Raw genomic sequence first — 19,611 nt, forward strand, 5'->3', positions numbered from 1 at the left:
GTGTATTAGTGGTATTTCAGCTTATAATGTGGGGGCATATGTAATCTGTGCGGAGTACATCAGGGTATATGTAAACTGGGCGGAGTACATCAGGGTATATGTAAGCTGGGCGGAGTAAGCTGGGCGGAGTGCAACAGGTCATAATAGGATGATGTAATAATGGGGTGAATGAATAATCCATGGATTGGTGTGGTACGCTTTGAACCAATCCTTTATACACAGGCCGGGTTTATTGGGTATTATACAAAATATCAGCGCTCCAGTGTTGCCTTATATTTGACTTCTTCACTATCCCTATAAGCCGCACAAGGCCCTAAAGTTTCCTCATCTCTGCTGCATCTACGGGGTCCACCTGTGGGGTCCAGCAAATGACGATGTGGGGTATTTAGTGAAATTCTACTCGACCTAAAAATTAGTCTGGGCCGTCATTTAGAATCATTTTGCACCATTGCGTTTTGAGAGTCATAACGTGTTATTTTTCCGTTAGGGCGTGTGTGAGGGCGCCTTTGTTGTGGAACGAGCTGTAATTTTTATTGGTTCCATTTTGGGGTACATGAGATTTTTTTTTTAACACTATTTATTACATTTTTTGGGAGATGAGGAAACCAAAAAACAGCCATTCCAACACGTTTCTTTTTTGTTTTTTTTGACAGTGTTCACCGTGCAGTATAAACAACATGTTCACTTCATTCTGCGGGGCGATACGATTACAGCGACACCAAATTTATATCGTTTTTTTATGTTTCACTACGTTCCCACAATAAAAATACTCTTTTCTAAAAAAATCATGTTTTAGTGTCGCCATTTTCTGAGCCGTAACTTTTTTATTTTTTCGTTGATATCGCTGCGGGAGGGCTTGTTTTATGCGTGGCGAACTGTGTTTCTATTCGTACCATTTTGCGTTACTTGCAACTTTTTGATCACTTTTTATTACATTTTTTTTGAGACAAGATGACCAAAAAAAAAAATGCCGTCATTGTTTTTTATTAAAAAATTTTACGGTGTTCACCGTGCGGTAAAAATAATGTGATATTTTTATAGATCAGGCCGTTCCGAATGCGGCGATACCTATTATGTATAGGTTTTTTTCATATTTTCATGTTTTTTTAATAATAAAGAAGTTGATCAGGGAAACAGGACAAGTGTTGCTTTTATTATTTATTTATTATTTATTAACTTTTATTTATTTATTTTTCTTTCACTTTTTTTTTTACAGTTTTTACTTTTTCTTTTACACTGACCTGGGGACTTTAAGATCTGGTCTTCTGATCCCCGGTACGATGCACTGCACTACGTGTAGTGCATCGTAACTGTCATTTTTCATTTGACAGTTAGTGTATTAGGTCCTGCCTCGGGCAGGACCTAATAGGCTACCGTCCCTGGGCAACCAGGAAGCCTAGTAACGGCTTCCTGGTTGCCATAGCAACAATCGCCTCCCTCTGTAAACCACTTCAATGCGGCGGACGTCATTGACAGCCGCATTGAAGGGGTTAAATGGCTGCGATCGGCGGTAACAGCCATCGCAGCCATTGCAGCGGCATGTCAGCTGTGTATAACAGCTGACAGCCGCTGAAGATAAAGCGCGCACAGCTCCTATGCTCACTTTATCTGCAGGGCGTAACTGTACGCCCGTCTGCGGGAAATCACTTTGATTTCGGACGTACAGTTACGCCCAATCGCGGGAAAGGGTTAAAGTCTACAGTGAGTCACTGTATATGTCAGACATGGTATGAATTTATCAGGTTTTTTTAGACAGACAACTGCACTGGTATAAGAAAGGTACGCGAGCACAATTTCTTATTAATGTGTATTAGAACACTGTATGATTTCCCATTCTATAAATAAATACACAAAATAGAACTGCACCAAAACTTTGTGTGTGAGCCTGGCCTTAATGGTGGCTATATTACTTTTTAGCCGCAAATTCTTGGCAATTACGCAACGAATCTGCAGTAAAATTTGCCCCAATACATATACCCCCCGCAAAAAGAAATGTGTGTGCGTGTATGTATATGTTCATGTGTGTATAGAGATAGATATATATCTACATATATATATATATCCCAAAATATATATATGTGTATGAGACAGAATATCTATAGCACTACGACCCCATATCTATTGTAACGTCTATGGCCGTGGACCGTCGTCCTGACACCCTCTGAAAGCCGCGGCCATGGATGAGTGAGTTCCCGGCGGCATCTCACTCCTGAGAGATGCCGGCACTCACTTCCTGGTTCGGACACTGTCTCCTGCAGGGCGCGCGCACTGCCTTAAAGTGCAAGTACGCGCACAGTTGCAGAATACGGCAATCAGCCCAGAATGCTTCAGGACTATAAAAGGGGCCCCGCCCTCTCGATCCTTGCCTGAGCGTTGTTGTGTTTCCTTGCCTGTACCCTGTATCCCGTGCCCCTGTGCCGTCAAGAGTTGGAGTCGTGTTGTGCCCTCCGCTGCATCTATTGTGTCGCACCCCGCCGAGTGTCTGTCTACTGTCGGAGCCTCGTCTTAGCCTGAATCTACCGCTACTGTCTACATTACCTCAGGTACCCTTTCTGGACTATAGACATTGCATTGTACTTGTTTGGCCAGCTGCTATCCCGCTACGCGGTACGGCCCAGAGGGTCCACGCCCCGCACCATGACAGTTATGGATAGGATTAGATACAGTGGCTCAGCAAACAGTATCACATATGATGGGCTTAGATATAGGGCCCAGCTTGCTGACATTGCGGGTCCAGCGCTGGACCAGGCAAGGTAAGAATAATTGTTTTGCTTTTTTATTTGTTATTAATTATTTGTTTGTGTTTTTTTACAGGTTCGGTTGTTGGACTACTTTAGATTCGAGGACTACTTCGATGATGGCATTTTTTTTATTCTCAATGTAATGGTTATCAAGGGTTGTATGTTTTTTTTTATTTCAATAAAATATTTTTTCTATGTCCTTGCACTTTTTTAAACTTCATTACTACCACCTTAGTAATGGTCACTGGCTGAATGACAGTGTCCAATACTAAGGAGGGGATTAATGTTAGCCGGTGAAGAGGCTAACACTAACCCCAACTATTACCCCGGTACCCACTGCCACCAGGGGTACCGGGAAGAGCCTGGTACAATCCAGTACCTGACCATCTGTGCGATGGTCAGGTACTGGGGTGGCCGCATGCTAATATTATCATGCTGGGAAAGACCAGAAACAGTGGGCCTTCCCACCCTGGTAATGCTAGGCTGCAGCTGCTGTGTTGTACCTGACTGGTTATGAAAAAGTTCTTTCCAATTTATTATTATTTTTTTTAAATTAAATGACGTGGGGTCCCCCACATTTTTCATAACCAGCCAGATACAACGCAGCAGCAGCCTAGCTTTACCAGGGTGGGAAGGTCCACTGTTTTTGGCTTTTCCCAGCCTGATAATACCAGCCTGCAGCCGCACCAGTACCCGACCATCACTACAGATGGTCGTGTACTGGATCGTACCCGGCTCTTCCCAGCACCCCTGGTGGCGGTGGATACTAGGGTAATAAAGGGGGTTAGTGTTAGCCTCTGCACCGGCTAACACTAAGTCCCACCTTAGTAATGGACGCTGTCAATCAGCCAGCGGCCATTACTAAGGAGGTAGTAATTTAAAAAACAAATACAGACAGAGGAAAAATATTTTATTGAAATAAAAAAATAAACACACAACCCTCATTAACTATTTTATTAATAAAAAAAAGCCGCCATCGAAGTAGTCCTCGAATCCGACGTAGTCCAACGACAGAACCTGTAAAAAACCACAAACACATGTGCATGTGTGATGCTTTCTGTTGGACCCTGTATCGAACCCTACCACAAGAGTTTGTGACCCTTAGGGAGGATTAACACGAGCGTGTGCGTATTGCGCGCGCAAAAAATGTGCCGTTTTGCGCGCGCAAAAGGCACTTAACAGCTCCGTGTGTCATCACCATATGCTGCGTGATTTTCGCGCAGCCGCCATCATTATGACACTCTGTTTGTATGTCTGTAAACAGAAAAGCACGTGGTGCTTTTCTGTTTTCAATCATACTTTTTACTGCTGTTGCGTGAATCACGCGCGTCCCACGGAAGTGCTTCCATGTGGTGCGCGTGATTTTCACGCACCCATTGACTTCACTGGGTGCGTGATGCGCGAACAGCGCACAAATATAGGACATGTCGTGCGTTTCACACAGCGGACACACGCTGCGTGAAAATCACGAACTGTCTGCACGGCCCCATAGACTAGCATAGGTCCGTGCGACGCGCGTGAAAATCACGCGCGTTGCACTGACATATATCACGTTCGTGTAAATCCGCCCTAATACTTACGCCACTGTTGCTGCAGATCTCAGCCTTTGCATTGCAAAGTCAAATTCTGCACCGCAGCCTAAATTCCGCACTGTTAGTTCAGACATTGCGGAAGATAAGTTACCTAAAAAGGTATAGAAACCAATGGAAAAAAAGGCTGCTGCGGATTTCCACTGCAGTCTGTCCACAGGGGAATTCAACAGCAATAGCGCCACGTCTGAATGTGACCTAATAATTGGGTACCTAGATGAGGATCGGTAATGACTGATTTATAAGTTGACCAATCAAATGCAATTCTTTATTGTGCTGATAACCTTTAATACTCTTAGCAAGGAAAGTCAGGTAGAATACTTAAAATAAAAACCCTACAATAAAGTGATTCTAACTTTAACCGTTTAAGGACCAGGCCTATTTTGGCCTTAATGACTAAGTATTCTTTTTTGTCATTCCTCCCCAAGTTCCAAAAGTCATAACTATTTTATTTTTACATCGACATAGCCATATGAGGGCTTGTTTTCTGCGGGACGAGTTGTATTTTTCAATTGCAGAATTTTTTGGTGTATATATGATATTTATTAACTTTTATAAAAAAAATTTAAGAAGGAATTGAAAAAAACAAAAAACAGCTATTCCAATGTTTCAAATTGGTGCCGTTGACTATGCGGTGTAAATAACATGTTAATTTTATTCTATGGGTCAGTACGATTACTGCAATACCAAATATGTACAGGTTTTTTATGTTTTACTTCTTTTGCAGAATTTAAGTACTTTTAAATAAAAGTTTTGATTTTGCAAGAGTCGTAACTTTTCATTTTTTTGTTGATGTAGCCATATGTGGGCTTCTTTTTTGCGAGACGAGATGTAGTTTTCATTTGTTCGATTTTGGAGTACATGGGACGTAATGATTAACTTTTGTTTTATTTTTTTGGTGGGGGAAATGAAAAAAAAAAAGTTTGCAGTTGTTTTTGTGGGGTTTTTTTTTGTACGGCGTTCACTTGATGGTTTAAATAATGTGTTAACTTTATTGTTCGGATCGTTACGATCGCGGAAATACCAGATGTGTATTTTATTTTTTCACTTTATATTTTAAATTTTAAGGGTATGTTCACACGGCCTATTTACGGACGTAATTCGGGCGTTTTGGCCCCGAATTACGTCTGAAAATAGCGCCTCAATAGCGCTGACAAACATCTGCCCATTGAAAGCAATGGGCAGACGTTTGTCTGTTCACACGAGGCGTATATTTACGCGCCGCTGTCAAATGACGGCGCGTAACTAGACGCCCGCGTCAAAGAAGTGACCTGTCACTTCTTTGGCCGTAATTGGAGCCGCTATTCATTGACTCCAATGAATAGCAGCGCTAATTACGGCCGTAATTGACGCGGCGTTCAAGCGCCTGCACATGCCGGTACGGCTGAAATTACGGGGATGTTTTCAGGCTGAAACATCCCCGTAATTTCAGCCGTTACGGACCCCCGCCGTGTGAACATACCCTTACTGTAATCTTATGTTTTTGCTAAACTTTATTTAACTGTTTGAATTCCTTTTTTATTCCCACTAGAGGACTTTACAATGCGATCTTCTGATCGCAGATATAATGCTTTAGTATACTTAGTATATGACATTATTGTCTGTCAGTGCACGGCATGTGAATGGTTGCCTTTCCATGCCGTGTATGTACGTGTTTATGCGGCAAGTTGTTAGGGCACATTCACACTTCTGCAGCAGCCGTTTTTGACATTTCTTTCTATACATTTTTAGGAAAGTTAGTTCAGACGTTGCAGAAAATAACTGCGGAAATTAGGCTGCAGTGCAGAATTTTCCCTCCGCAGCACGCTCATTCCATTGCGGAGAAAAAGCGGAATTTCACTGCAGATTTCAGCCTTTGCAATGCAAAAACTGAAATCTGTGGCAAGTCCGCTGTGATATCTGCAACGACTGAATCACCTGTCAAATATGCAAATGTTGGTGCAGATTCGTTGCGTAACTGCCCCAAATCTGAACCAACATTTGCAGCGGAAAAATTCCGCCTTGTCTGAACATGGCCTTAAACAAACAATAATCTCTTGATTTTCGTACAGAATAAAAGGAATGCTAACCTGCATTATCTTTCTGATGGACATTTATTCCAGCTTCAATAAGTGCATTAACTTGTTGTAAATCACCTTTTCCACAAGCTTTATGTAGCAGGGTCTCACCCATGAAGTTTCTTTTGTGTATGTTTCTAAAGATTTTAGAGGGTTTACAATGTTTAACAGATTCTAAAAAGGAAAGAAAAAAAGCAAACACACATCAGAAGCATAAAGTAATTACCATAATATGTTAAGAATAATATAAAAATCAAACTATACATTGCAAATTATTAACAAATCACAGAAAATAGGATTCAATTGACTCAAAATCAGAGAAAATTCCATACTCAGCGATACAAGGGCAGAATAGGGGTGCAGTCACACACGGCAGATGTTGCAGAAATTGAAACTTAATTCCATTCAATCTATACACATGAAACTTAATTTCATTCAACTGAAACTTAATTCGATTCAATCTATACACATGCTGCAGAATCAACCCCATGCAGATGAATGGAATTGATTTTCATTCGCAGAAAACTTCTGCAACAAAGTCTGCCACGTGTGACTGCACCCTTAGGCCAAGTTCATATGTAGCTGTCAAAGTGTTTTTATTCAGCAACCGCGGCAAAACTGCACTGTTTATTTTCTATAGAGCTGCCGGAGATAGCGTCCAGTAGCCCCATAGACCCATTTTTACACAACTTTTTTTTAACTTTTTTTCACTTTTTTACTTTGTCCCACTAGGGGACTTGAGGGCAGGAGGCCCTGATCGCTATTCTAATACACTGCACCACATGCGTAGTTAACAGGCAACTGTGTTGTCACAGTTTTAACCCCTACCCGCACGAGTCAGTAACTATAGGTCGTCGCGGGAGGTTACTTCCCGCACAAGGACGTATAGCTACTGAGTCGTTTCCACTCCACTCTTGCCGGCCAGCGGTCCTTTGCCGCTGATTTCGGCAATTAACCCCTTAAATGCGGCGATCGGTTTTGATCACTACATTTTAGGGGTTTTTAGCATATCGGCAGACCCTGCTCTTAAATCGCGGGGTTTGCCCATAGTTAGCATGTCAAACTGAGGCCAAACAATGGCCTCCGTGTCTGCCATGGACGGAAGCCTATCAGGACCAACCCCCGGCTTGTCCTGATGGGCTTCCTGTAAGAGTGACAGGAAGTCACTGTGTCGTTCCCGATGCACACTGTCGGTGTTAAAGTAGGGTTAAAAAGGGTTAAATTACTTTCTGAATGCTGTTTTGAATACTTTGAGGGGTGCAGTTTTCAAAATGGGTTGATTTATGGGGACTTTCTAATATATAAGGCCCTCAAAGCCACGTCAGAACTGAACTGGAGCCTGACAAAATAGCCATTTGAAATTTTCTTGAAAATATGAGAAATTGCTGCTAAAGTTCTAAGCCTTGTAACGTCCTAGAAAAATAAAAGGACGTGAAAAAAACGATGCAAACATAAAGTAGACATATGGGGAATGTTCAAAACCACAAAAAAGGCCATACTTACTAGGTAGGTGGGTGGGTGAAAACCCGTTCCCATCAGGACGGTGCCGTTATTTTTTACCATCCATTCACACCCTAGCACTACACTGACACTCATTTATCGCACACCTTTGAGCACTTAGTTCGCCACTCCCCTCAAGACTAGTGGGAGGGGCTATCACTATTTAATGCACACTCCTTCTGCAGCATTCTTTGACCCGTCTGCGTCCTGCTGGGAACGGGTTTTCACCCACCCACCCACCTACCTAGTAAGTATGGCCTTTTTTGTGGTTTTGATGATATCTATGTCCCATTTTTTCTGTTTGTGTTTTTAAATTAGGAACGAAAAGTTCTGGTTAGGGACTCGCAAGGCACTGGGGACCCTTGACGTTGGGTTGCGAGCTTTGCGTATTTTGGCCAAAATAACAACTAATACCCCATGTTTCATGGATATTTCTTACTACGTATACTACACTTTTTTTCAGGACGCAGCCGGGTCTTATATGCTGGGAGGGCATGATGTGCTGACGTTTGGTTTGGAATGCAGAGCAGCCCGCTTTAGCTAACACTAGCGGCGTTACAAATAGGCTGTTATTCGGCAAGATACGCCATGCCTGACGACCAGCACATTATCCCTCCACGTATTACACATAGTACTGACACCCCATGTACTATTCACAGCACTGACCCCTATTCATCACATTTATTTATTTATTTTTATTACATTATTACACAGTTCTGACACTTTCATACATACATATTTATTTTTTACCATCCATTCACACCCTAGCACTACACTGACACTCATTTATCGCACACCTTTGAGCACTTAGTTCGCCACTCCCCTCAAGACTAGTGGGAGGGGCTATCACTATTTAATGCACACTCCTTCTGCAGCATTCTTTGACCCGTCTGCGTCCTGATGGGAACGGGTTTTCACCCACCCACCTACCTAGTAAGTATGGCCTTTTTTGTGGTTTTGATGATATCTATGTCCCATTTTTTCTGTTTGTGTTTTTAAATATGGGGAATGTTAACTAGTAACTATGTTGTGTGGTATTACCATCTGTTTTACAAGTAGATACATTTAAATTTAGAAAAATGAGTTTTTCACAAATAAATATTAAATTTATCAACCAAATTTTTTCACTAACATAAAGTACAATATGTCACAATAAAACAATCTCAGAATCGCTTGGATAGGTTAAAGCATTCCAAAGTTATTACCACATAAAGCGACACGTCAGATTTGAAAAAACTCATCTGTGTCCACAAGGCCAAAATAGGCTGTGTCCTAAAGGGGTTAAAGCAGTGATAGCTTAACGCTATACACTGATGCAAGGCCAGGACCGAAGCTAACCTCCTATCTGGCTGGTTAACCCCTTAGATGCAGTGCCCAAAAGTGAGTGCTGAAACTATGGGGTTACTAGCAGATTGGCACCCCGCGATTGCCGATTGCAAAAAGAAGATGGCGCGTGCTCAGAAGCTGAGACTTGTGCCATCAGCCGCGGGTGTCAGCTGTATGTTACAGCTGACACCCTGCTGTAACGGCAGGGAATGGAGCTAGCTCCGCTCCCAGCCATCAACCCCTTAGATGCCAGAATCAAAAGCCATATATTGTGCACTTAAATGGCATATCAGCGGAAAATTGCAATTTTCACTTTCCTTAATCCGCTGCGCACTAATTTCTAATATAAAAACACCTGTGGGGCCAAAATGCTCCCTACACCCCTTAAAATGCCTTAAGGAGTGTAGTTTCCAAAATAAGGGTCACGTCTAAGGGGTTTGTTTTAGCATTTGATATCAGAGCCCAGAAATTCTAGGCCAATGTTGTGAAAATCACCAATATATAGACCTCAAATGCGCATAGTGCTCTTCACTTCTGAGTCCTGTTATATGTCTAGGCAAATGATAAATGCCTTGAGTGGTGTAGATTCTAAAATGGGGTCACTTCTCAGGACTTCCACCGTACTCTGGTACCGCAAAGGTTTTGCAAATGCAACATGGCGCCCAAAAAACAATCCAGCAAAATCTGAATATCGAATAGCGCTCCTTTCTGAGCCCTGCCGTGTGTCCAAACAGCAGTTTATGACCACATATGGGGTATTGCCGTACTCGGGAGAAATTGATTTACAAATGTTGGGGTGCTTTTTATCCAATGTGAAAATAAAAGAAATCAACTTTTGGAAAAAATTTAGCTTTTCAGTTTCATGGCCTAATTCAAATAAATTCAACAAAAAATCTTTGGGTTCGAAATGTTCACCGTACCCCTTGATAAATTCCTTCAGGGGTGTAGTTTCCCAAATGGGGTCAGTTTCAGGAGCTTTGCAAATGTGACATGGTGCAGCAAAGCATTGCAGCAAAATTTGAGCTCCAAAAGCCAAATGTTTCCCTTCAGGGCCTTGTCATGGGTCCAAACAGCAGTTTATTGCCACATATGGGGTGTTCCTGTGCTCAGAAAAGTTTTCTTTACAAATGTTGGGGTGCTTTTTCGCCTTTATTTATTGTGAAAATGGAAAAATCTGAGCTAAAACTACATTTCATTAGGAAAAAATTAGATTTTCATTTTCACGGCCTAATTCGACAAAAGTCAGCGAAAAGCGGTGAGGTCAAAATGCTCACTAAACCCCTCGATAAATTCCCTTAGGGGTATAGTTTCCTAAATTTGGACACTTTTGGGGGTTTTCCACGGTTTCGGTACCTCACGGGCATTGCACATGCGACATGGCACCCGAAAACCATTACAGCAATACTTGAGCTCCAAAAGCCAAATGGCGCTCCTTCCCTTCTGGGCCCTACGTGGGTCCAAACAGCAGTTTATTACCACATATGGGGTATTGCTGTAATTGGGAGATTGCTTGTTAAATGTTCGGGTGCTTTTTCTCCTTTACGTATTGTAAAAATGTAAAATTTCTATGTTTTATTGGAAAAAAAATAGATTTTAATTTTCACGGCCTCATTCCACTAAATTCAGCAAAAAAACTGTGGTTTCAAAATGCTCACTATACCCCTTGATAAATTCCTTGAGCGTAGTTTGCCAAATGGTGCCCCAAAATCCACTAGGTGCTCCTTTGCTTCAGTCCATTAGCACGCTAGGGCCACATGTGGGATATTTCTAAAAACTTTAGAATCTGGGAAATAAATATTGAGTTGTGTTTCTCTGGTAAAACCTTCTGTATTACTGAAAAAAATTGATTTTCTGCAAAAAAAATGAAATTTGTCAATTTCACCTCCACTTTGCATTAATTCCTGTGAATAAAATGATTGATTTATAGTGGGTTTCTAATATATAAGACCCTCAAAGCCACTTCAGAACTGAACTGGTCCCTAAAAAAAAGGCTTTTGACATTTTCTTGAAAATGTGAGAAATTGCTGCTAAAGTTATAAGCCTTGTAACATCCTAGAACAACAAAAGGATGTTCAGAAAACGATACAAACATAAAGTACACATATGGGAAACGTTAACTAGTAATTATTTTATGTGGTATTACCATCTGTCTTACAAGCAGATACATTAAAATTTCGAGAAATGCTAATTTTTGCAAAATTTTGGTGTTTTTCACAACTAAACACTGAACGTATCGACCAAATTTTACCACTAACTTAACTGGTTGCCGACACAGGACGAGAATGCTCGCCCTGAGCGACGAGTACTTCGCGCATTAGGACGAGCATTCTCAACCTATGTGACAGCTGTCTGTGCGCGCGATCGAGAGCGGGACAACGGCTGTAATACACAGCCACGGTCCCGCTCTGACAGCAGAGAGGAGAGAAACATCTTCTCTCCGCCCTTAACCCTTTGAACGCCGCGATGAAAGCTGATCGCGGCGTTCAAGGAGAGGGGACTGCACTTTGATCGCGTCACAGAAGATAACTGTGACGCGCAGGGGCGTAGCTAGAGGCTCATGGGCCCCAATGCAAAAATTCTTATTGGGCCCCCCCCCGCAAACTTCTCATGGCCGACGGTCCGCAGCTTTCAGCTGCATCGCTGGGTCTCCTAAGTGTCAGAAGGCGGCACGTAAAAAAGACGCCCAAGTCAAAGTAGTGCCTGTCACTTCTTCAGACGTAAATGGAGCCGTTTTCCATGGACTCCATAGAAAAACAGCTCCAATTACGTCCGTAATGGACGCAGCGAAAGACGAGTGCTGCGGCCCCTTCAAAACAGCTGATTGGCGGGTCCCGGGAGTCGGACCCCGCCAGTCAGGGTAACTAATCTTACCTTCCTCTTCAGCCGCGGCGGAAGTTCTGTCCTCTCGATGTTGTGCGCGAGAGGACAGAAAAATATCGATAAATAGATAGATATGAGAGATAGATAGATAGATAGATATGAGATCGATAGATAGATATGAGATAGATAGATAGATAGATAGATAGATAGATACTTTGTCTGTTATGCTAAACTGTCAGCCCTGAGGTGTGACTGCTCAGCATGACAGACATACATACACACAGTGAAGGGGTTAAGAGCTGGATTACTAGTTGCTACTTACATCTGCTGTGGGGTCAGAGAGCAGCTCGTACTGCAGAGGAGCAGCAGACACGCACACCATCTTCTTGCTGTAGCCATTCCTTTCCCTCTGAACAGGTCACGAGGAAGAGGGAAACAGCAAGAAGTGAGCTGATTGGGTGGACAGTACAGTGGGCGGGGCTGGGTCTCGTAAGATGAGTGGATTCATCTATCATTCACTTTCCACCCTCTTGTTCCCCCTCCACGCAATGACTCTCTGACAGCTGAGCTGCCACCAATGCTACATTACTGGGTCTCTTTTGTACCACAGCAGGGACCCAGCAATGTAGAGCAATCATTGCAGCGCTAGTGTGGTGAGGGGGGCCTGCGGGCCCCCCTAGCTATGGGGCCCGGTCGCAGTTGCGACCGCTGCGACCCCTATAGCTACGCCACTGGTGACGCGATCAAAGCCCAAAACTCGTATGGCCAGACAGCCCAGGGTCCATTGAAGGACCCCAGGGCTGTCTGAACATATTTCCTGTTGTTAGGGCATACTGAGGTATGCCCTAACAACTGCCTGTGTACATTCAGTACACAGGCTAATGTACTGGCATACAGATCTATGCCAGTACATTACAGTTACAAAATAAAAATCTAAATGATAAATCCCTTTATGGGATTAAAAAAAAAAGTTCAATGAATGTAAAAAATTTTTATGATAAATAAATAAATAAAAAGTAAAAAAAATACACAAAAACACACATTTTTTTATAATAAATAAACTTTTTAAAATATAAGTCCCAAAACATGAAATAATATTGACATATTTGGTATCGCCACGACCGGAACAACCTGTACAACAAATGTATAACATTATTTATGATGATCGGTGTATGGTGTAAAAAAATAAATATTAAAACTGCAGCGGAACTGCTTTTTTTCTGCATTTTCGCCAAAATAAAAATGTATAGAAATTAAACGATAATGTACTTGTACCAAAAAACTGGTACCTACATAAAGTACAACTCGTCCCGCAAAAAACAAAGTCTCATACAACTACATCGTACAAAAAAATAAAAGAGATATGAGCGTCGGGATGCAAAGAGGGAAATCTAAAAAAATTGTTCTGTCCTGGAGGCCAAAATTGGCCGTGTCCTTAAGGGGTTAAAGTACAATGTGTCACGAGAAAACAATCTCAGAATCGCTTGGAAAGGTGAAAGCATTCCCAAGTTATAACCACATAAAATGACATGTCAAATTAGAAAAATGGGGCTGCGTCCTGAACATGCCAACTAGGGGTTAAAGTCCCAGAGGGACTTTATTGATGCAGGACATATATTATAAAGTATGAGCTAATTTCTTCTACTCATATAAGCCTTGCCATGTCTTAAAGAGCAGCTGTATTCTGTATACAGAACAGATGTATTTACACTAAATCCTGTTCCCGTCAGGTCCATGGGACTGACGGGTCAGAGACACACAGGATCCACCTGTAATCTGTCACATCTAAGTTATGAATTTAGATGTGACCCGCTGACACTGAACCAGTCAGGTCTGCGGGACTGACGGATTCAGGTCTACATGAACGATACAGCTGCTCTGTATAGAGGACACAGAGCAATTGTATCTCAAAAAGTAAAACTAATTTTTAATAAAAACTATTTATAAATTTACACCAGACACACTGACTGACCTGTTTATTAAAAAAGAAATGCCCTGCAAAGGTTTACATAGCCTTTAAGCCTCCTTCTGATCTCTGAGTCTGCTACATTTTATCAGAGAGAAAAAAAATTACTGCATGAGAGCTAATAATAAAAGAATCTCTGTGCAGACAATTTGCCTTGTAAATATGTCATAAAATAAATTTACAAGGAGCTTTCCTCTAATGTAAACTCTGATGAGTGAATACAGCAAATATTTATTTTATAGTTGGAGTAAATTAAACATTTCATTCTTGTTTTCTTAGTTAAATCCTCTGCACTATTCTTAGCATACTACTATGTAGATGGCCTGTGTATCATTCCTACATTGGGTAATTTTTGACACCTAACCAACAGAGTGTGTATGCTGCATTGGATCTTAAAGAGGCTCTGTCACCAGATTATAAGTGGCCTATCTCCTACATAATCTGATCGGCGCTGTAATGTAGATAAGTGTTTTTTATTTTGAAAAACGATCATTTTTGAGCAAGTTATGAGCAACTTTAGATTTATGCTAATTCGTTTCTTAATGCCCAACTGGGTGTTTTTCACCTTTTGACCAAGTGGGCGTTGTAAAGAGAAGTGTATGTATGTATGTATATGTATATATATATATATATATATATATATATACACACACACACACACACACATACATACATACATACATACATACATACATACGTACATACACTACCGTTCAACAGTTTAGGGTCACTTAGAAATGTCCTTATTTTTAAAAGCAAAGCACAGTTTTTTTCAATGATGATAACATTAAATTAATCAGAAATACACTCTATACATTGTTAATGTGCTAAATGACTATTCTAGCTGCAAACGTCTGGTTTTTAATGCAATATCTACATAGGTGTATAGAGGCCCGTTTCCAGCAACCATCACTCCAGTGTTCTGATGGTACATTGTGTTTGCTAACTGTGTTAGAAGGCTAATGGATGATTAGAAAACACTTGAAAACCCTTGTGCAATTATGTTAGCACCGCTGTAAACAGTTTTGCTGTTTAGAGGAGCTATAAAACTGACCTTCCTTTGAGCTAGTTGAGAATCTGGAGCATTACATTTGTGGGTTCGATTGAACTCTCCAAATGGCTCGAAAAAGAGAGCTTTCATGTGAAACTCGACAGTCTATTCTTGTTCTTAGAAATTAAGGCTATTCCATGCGAGAAATTGCCAAGAAACTGAAGATTTCCTACAATGGTGTGTACTACTCCCTTCAGAGGACAGCACAAACAGGCTCTAACCAGAGTAGAAAGAGAAGTGGGAGGCCCCGCTGCACAACTGAGCAACAAGACAAGTACATTAGAGTCTCTAGTTTGAGAAATAGACGCCTCACAGGTCCTCAACTGGCAGCTTCATTAAATAGTACCCGCAAAACGCCAGTGTCAACATCTACAGTGAAGAGGCTACTCCGGGATGCTGGCCTTCAAGGCAGAGTGGCAAAGAAAAAGCCATATCTGAGACTGGCTAATAAAAGGAAAAGATTATTATGGGCAAAAGCACACAGACATTGGACAGAGGAAGATTGGAAAAAAGTGTTATGGACAGACGAATCGAAGTTTGAGGTGTTTGGATCACACAGAAGAAAATTTGTGAGACGCAGAACAACTGAAAAAATGCTGGAAGAGTGCCTGATGCCATCTGTCAAGCATGGTGGAGGTAATGTGATGGTCTGGGGTTGCTTTGGTGCTGGTAAAGTGGGAGATTTGGACAAGGTAAAAGGGATTTTGAATAAGGAAGGCTATCACTCCATTTTGCAACGCCATGCCATACCCTGTGGACAGCGCTTGATTGGAGCCAATTTCATCCTACAACAGGACAATGACCCAAAGCACACCTCCAAATTATGCAAGAACTATTTAGGGAAGAAACAGGCAGCTGGTATTCTATCTGTAATGGAGTGGCCAGCGCAGTCACCAGATCTCAACCCCATAGAGCTGTTGTGGGAGCAGCTTGACCGTATGGTACGCAAGAAGTGCCCATCAAGCCAATCCAACTTGCGGGAGGGGCTTTTGGAAGCATGGGGTGAAATTTCTCCCGATTACCTCAGCAAATTAACAGCTAGAATGCCAAAGGTCTGCAATGCTGTAATTGCTGCAAATGGAGCATTCTTTGACGAAAGCAAAGTTTGAAGGAGAAAATTATTATTTCAAATAAAAATCATTATTTCTAACCTTGTCAATGTCTTGACTATATTTTCTAGTCATTTTGCAACTCATTTGATTGTTACTTTTTGCGATACAGCTGCTTTGTATTGTGTACACAGAGCATCTGTATCTTGCACTGAATCATGTATCTGTCAGATGTTTGACTCACACTCGTATATCTTAAGCTATAGGAGCAAAGCAATTACGCTGCTTGTCAGAAGAGCAGACAGCTTCTCTTTAACTAACATATTAGGTAACAATAGAGTCCATGTTTATCAAGTATGGAAAATATACAATCTTTATTAATAACAACAAAAGAACAGAAACAGAGAATCTAAAACAAATCTGTATCTGGATCACCAGTATATACATTAATCAAAAGTATGTACATACATTTTGTATATAGCTTTAAAAGTTAGATTAATGTAAGCTCCAATACGGGATACATGTGTATAGGTAGGCTTAAATAGGAATAGCACGGAAACGAGGTGTACTTACCCATATTTAGGAGAATGTTAGTATGACCCAAGATGTGAAGTAGCGCCCCGACGCGCGTTTCGCCTGTAGCTTTATCAAGGGGTGCCAATATTATGTCGATGCCCAGTTTAAATTACAAATGGAGAAAGTCATGTGGTCTGTCCGTGACCAATCAAGTGCCGGTCCAAGCGGCGCATGAGGGTGACTGGCGCTACTTCACATCTTGGGTCATACTAACATTCTCCTAAATATGGGTAAGTGCACCAGCTAGGCTTAATTAGGTCTTATGTTATATATCTAATGCACTAGTCACTTTAAGTAAATATAAGCTTTTATACTGAGCTTCTTACACCTCGTTTCCGTGCTATTCCTATTTAAGCCTACCTATACAGATGTATCCCGTATTGGAGCTTACATTAATCTAACTTTTTACGCTATATACAAAATGTATGTACATACTTTTGATTAATGTATATACTGGTGATCCAGATACAGATTTGTTTTAGATTCTCTGTTTCTGTTCTTTTGTTGTTATTAATAAAGATTGCATATTTTCCATACTTGATAAACATGGACTCTTTTGTTCTCTAGTTTATATATATTTCATTGTTAGAGTCCATATCTCTAATAACTTGAGTGGGTGGTTGAGATTTGCTTCCCACCCTTACATTTATATGCCCTGTAAGACTTCTTGTCTAATTATATTAGGTAACAATGTAAAGCGCAATCCCCTGATATAAAGTTACTATTGTAAATACCTTTTATCAGCAGGAGAAATACTACGAGGGTGAGTGAAATTATCTGCACTCTGGCTGTAGAATTTCTTTTAATTAACTTTCACAAAATACAAATATGTAATTTTTCGACATAATCTCCCTGCTTTTAAACTTTGTCAACAAGCTTTCGTATTCCCACGTTAAAAAATGTTTTAGGCTGAGCTGAGAGCCACACATGCACCACTGTCTTCACCTCTTCATCAGACGTGAATCTTCGTCCTCGTATGGATTCCGTCAGGGGACATAATCCTCTGATACTCATCTATCCAATAGAATCATTTCACGTGCACACCCAATGTTGTCATCAGTCGTGGACGGGCGTCCGGCTCCTTCTTCGCGGCTGACACTTGTGCGACCTGCCTTGAACTTCTCTATCCATTCATAAACACTTATTCATGACACTTTCTCCATGTTGTGCACAAAGTCTTCGATAAATATCGGAACCAGACATACCCTCAGGCCACAAAAAAAGAATCACTGTACGCTGCTATTTCGTGAAAATAACAAGTGGGGCAGACATTGTTTCTCGCACCGCAGTCACAACTAAACAGACGTACCATGTTCAAACCAGCACAGCAGTGACTGGGGAGACCGCGACCTCGTACCAAAAGCGCAGATAAGACAGTGCGGCCAACAGAAGTTTTAATATAACCGGAGTGCGTATAATTCATGACTCACCCTCGTACAATAAACTGCGAAAAAGCAGACACAGCGAAGGGAGAAACAAGTGGAGAAGTTGCCCATAGCAATCAGATTCTAGCTCATAAGTCCTTTTCATGTTTAGATAAATTGGTAAAAACGACTGCTAATCTGCGATACAGTGAGTCGTTAACATTCGAAAGCCATGTATTTAAATGTAACAATAATAGTTTGGTTTTTTTCTGAATTTTGATATCACTTCTCTTTGCACCTTTGAGCATTCACACAGACTAGAAAATGCCTATTTACATGAGGGGATGTACCACCTATAAATGATAATCTTCAGCTCATCATTAAAGATTCGATCAACGACAAACAAGCAATTTCTCACGATATACACTGGCCAAAGATTGCAAAATTGAGACTCTTCACTTCATTTGCACTAATTTTGCTAACTTTTCCTCAATACGTTTTATCACGACTTGTAGTCAGGATTGAAATCACAGAATACAGACTGCAAACACTGAGGTAGAAAAGAAAACGAGCGGCACTCACCCAGATGTAGTTAAAAGTCCTTTATTTCGGCAACCAATGTGGATCACGGAGGGAGGATGAACGGACAAACAAATGTAACAGACTGTTTCGCGCTCTGATGCGCTTCTTCTGACCAGAGGCCATGACGCATTGATGCAGTCATTCATGCAAAAGGAGCCTCAACCAAGTATTGGGTGCATATACTGTACATACTTTTCAGTAGGCCAACATTTCGGTATTGAAAATCATTTTTGAAATTGGGCTTATATAATATTATAAATTTTTGAGACACTAAATTTTGGGTTTTCTTTAACTGTTACCATAATCATCAACATTAAAAGAAAAAAAAATGCTGGAAATAGATCACTCTGTGTGTAATGAATCTATATAATATATGATATTCACTAGTCGACTACGCTATTGCTTCCGGCAAAACGACGGGTCCGGTGCACAACAGAGACAAACGGAAACCACAGGCACCGGATCCGTCATCATTGAAATCAATGATGATGGAAACGGAAATCTCTGGTCTCCGTTTGTGTCTGTTCAGGGTCCCATACTGACAGAAAGCTCAGACGAAACGTCAGAACGGGACCCCAACGCAGATGTGAGCAGAGCCTAACTTAAATAAATGAACTTTTTGATGATATTTTAATTCATTGAGAAGGACCAGTATATATATATATATATATATATATATATAAAAATATATATACACATAGAAATATATTTATATGCCGTTTTAACTAGGGTTGCAATGAGTGGAACATTTCCTATAAGTCCCCATGTAGAACTCTTACTGGTCGACAATCTCATATCTTAGCTCGTCATAATTTTTTTTTTCAATTCTTTGTAAATAAAGCTTAGTCGCTGTATAAGGAAATGTTCTGCAACTTTGCAATATAATTTATGTTCCATTTTCAATATCTCTGTTTGCGGTCAGTGAATGGAATCATTCTTGTTTACATCCCGGGCCTGAAAACCTATGCATACCTAATTATTCTAACAGAT

The 19,611-nt window shown here is 41.0% G+C and overlaps 1 protein-coding gene across 7 annotated transcripts in view; it reads right to left on the minus strand.

Moving 5' to 3' along the window:
• Window positions 1-19,611, minus strand: part of ANKRD31 (ankyrin repeat domain 31) — a 250,225-nt gene that overhangs the window by 79,307 nt on the left and 151,307 nt on the right. For all 7 annotated transcript variants that reach the window (XM_075838389.1, XM_075838395.1, XM_075838375.1 and 4 more), the window contains exon 20: window positions 6,400-6,561. In XM_075838389.1, coding sequence (XP_075694504.1) covers window positions 6,400-6,561 — 162 coding nt within the window. The remainder of the gene's footprint in view (window positions 1-6,399; window positions 6,562-19,611) is intronic.

This window comes from Rhinoderma darwinii, chromosome 1 (genome assembly GCF_050947455.1).
Source record: "Rhinoderma darwinii isolate aRhiDar2 chromosome 1, aRhiDar2.hap1, whole genome shotgun sequence".
In the NCBI taxonomy this organism is placed as follows: Eukaryota; Metazoa; Chordata; class Amphibia; order Anura; family Rhinodermatidae; genus Rhinoderma; species Rhinoderma darwinii.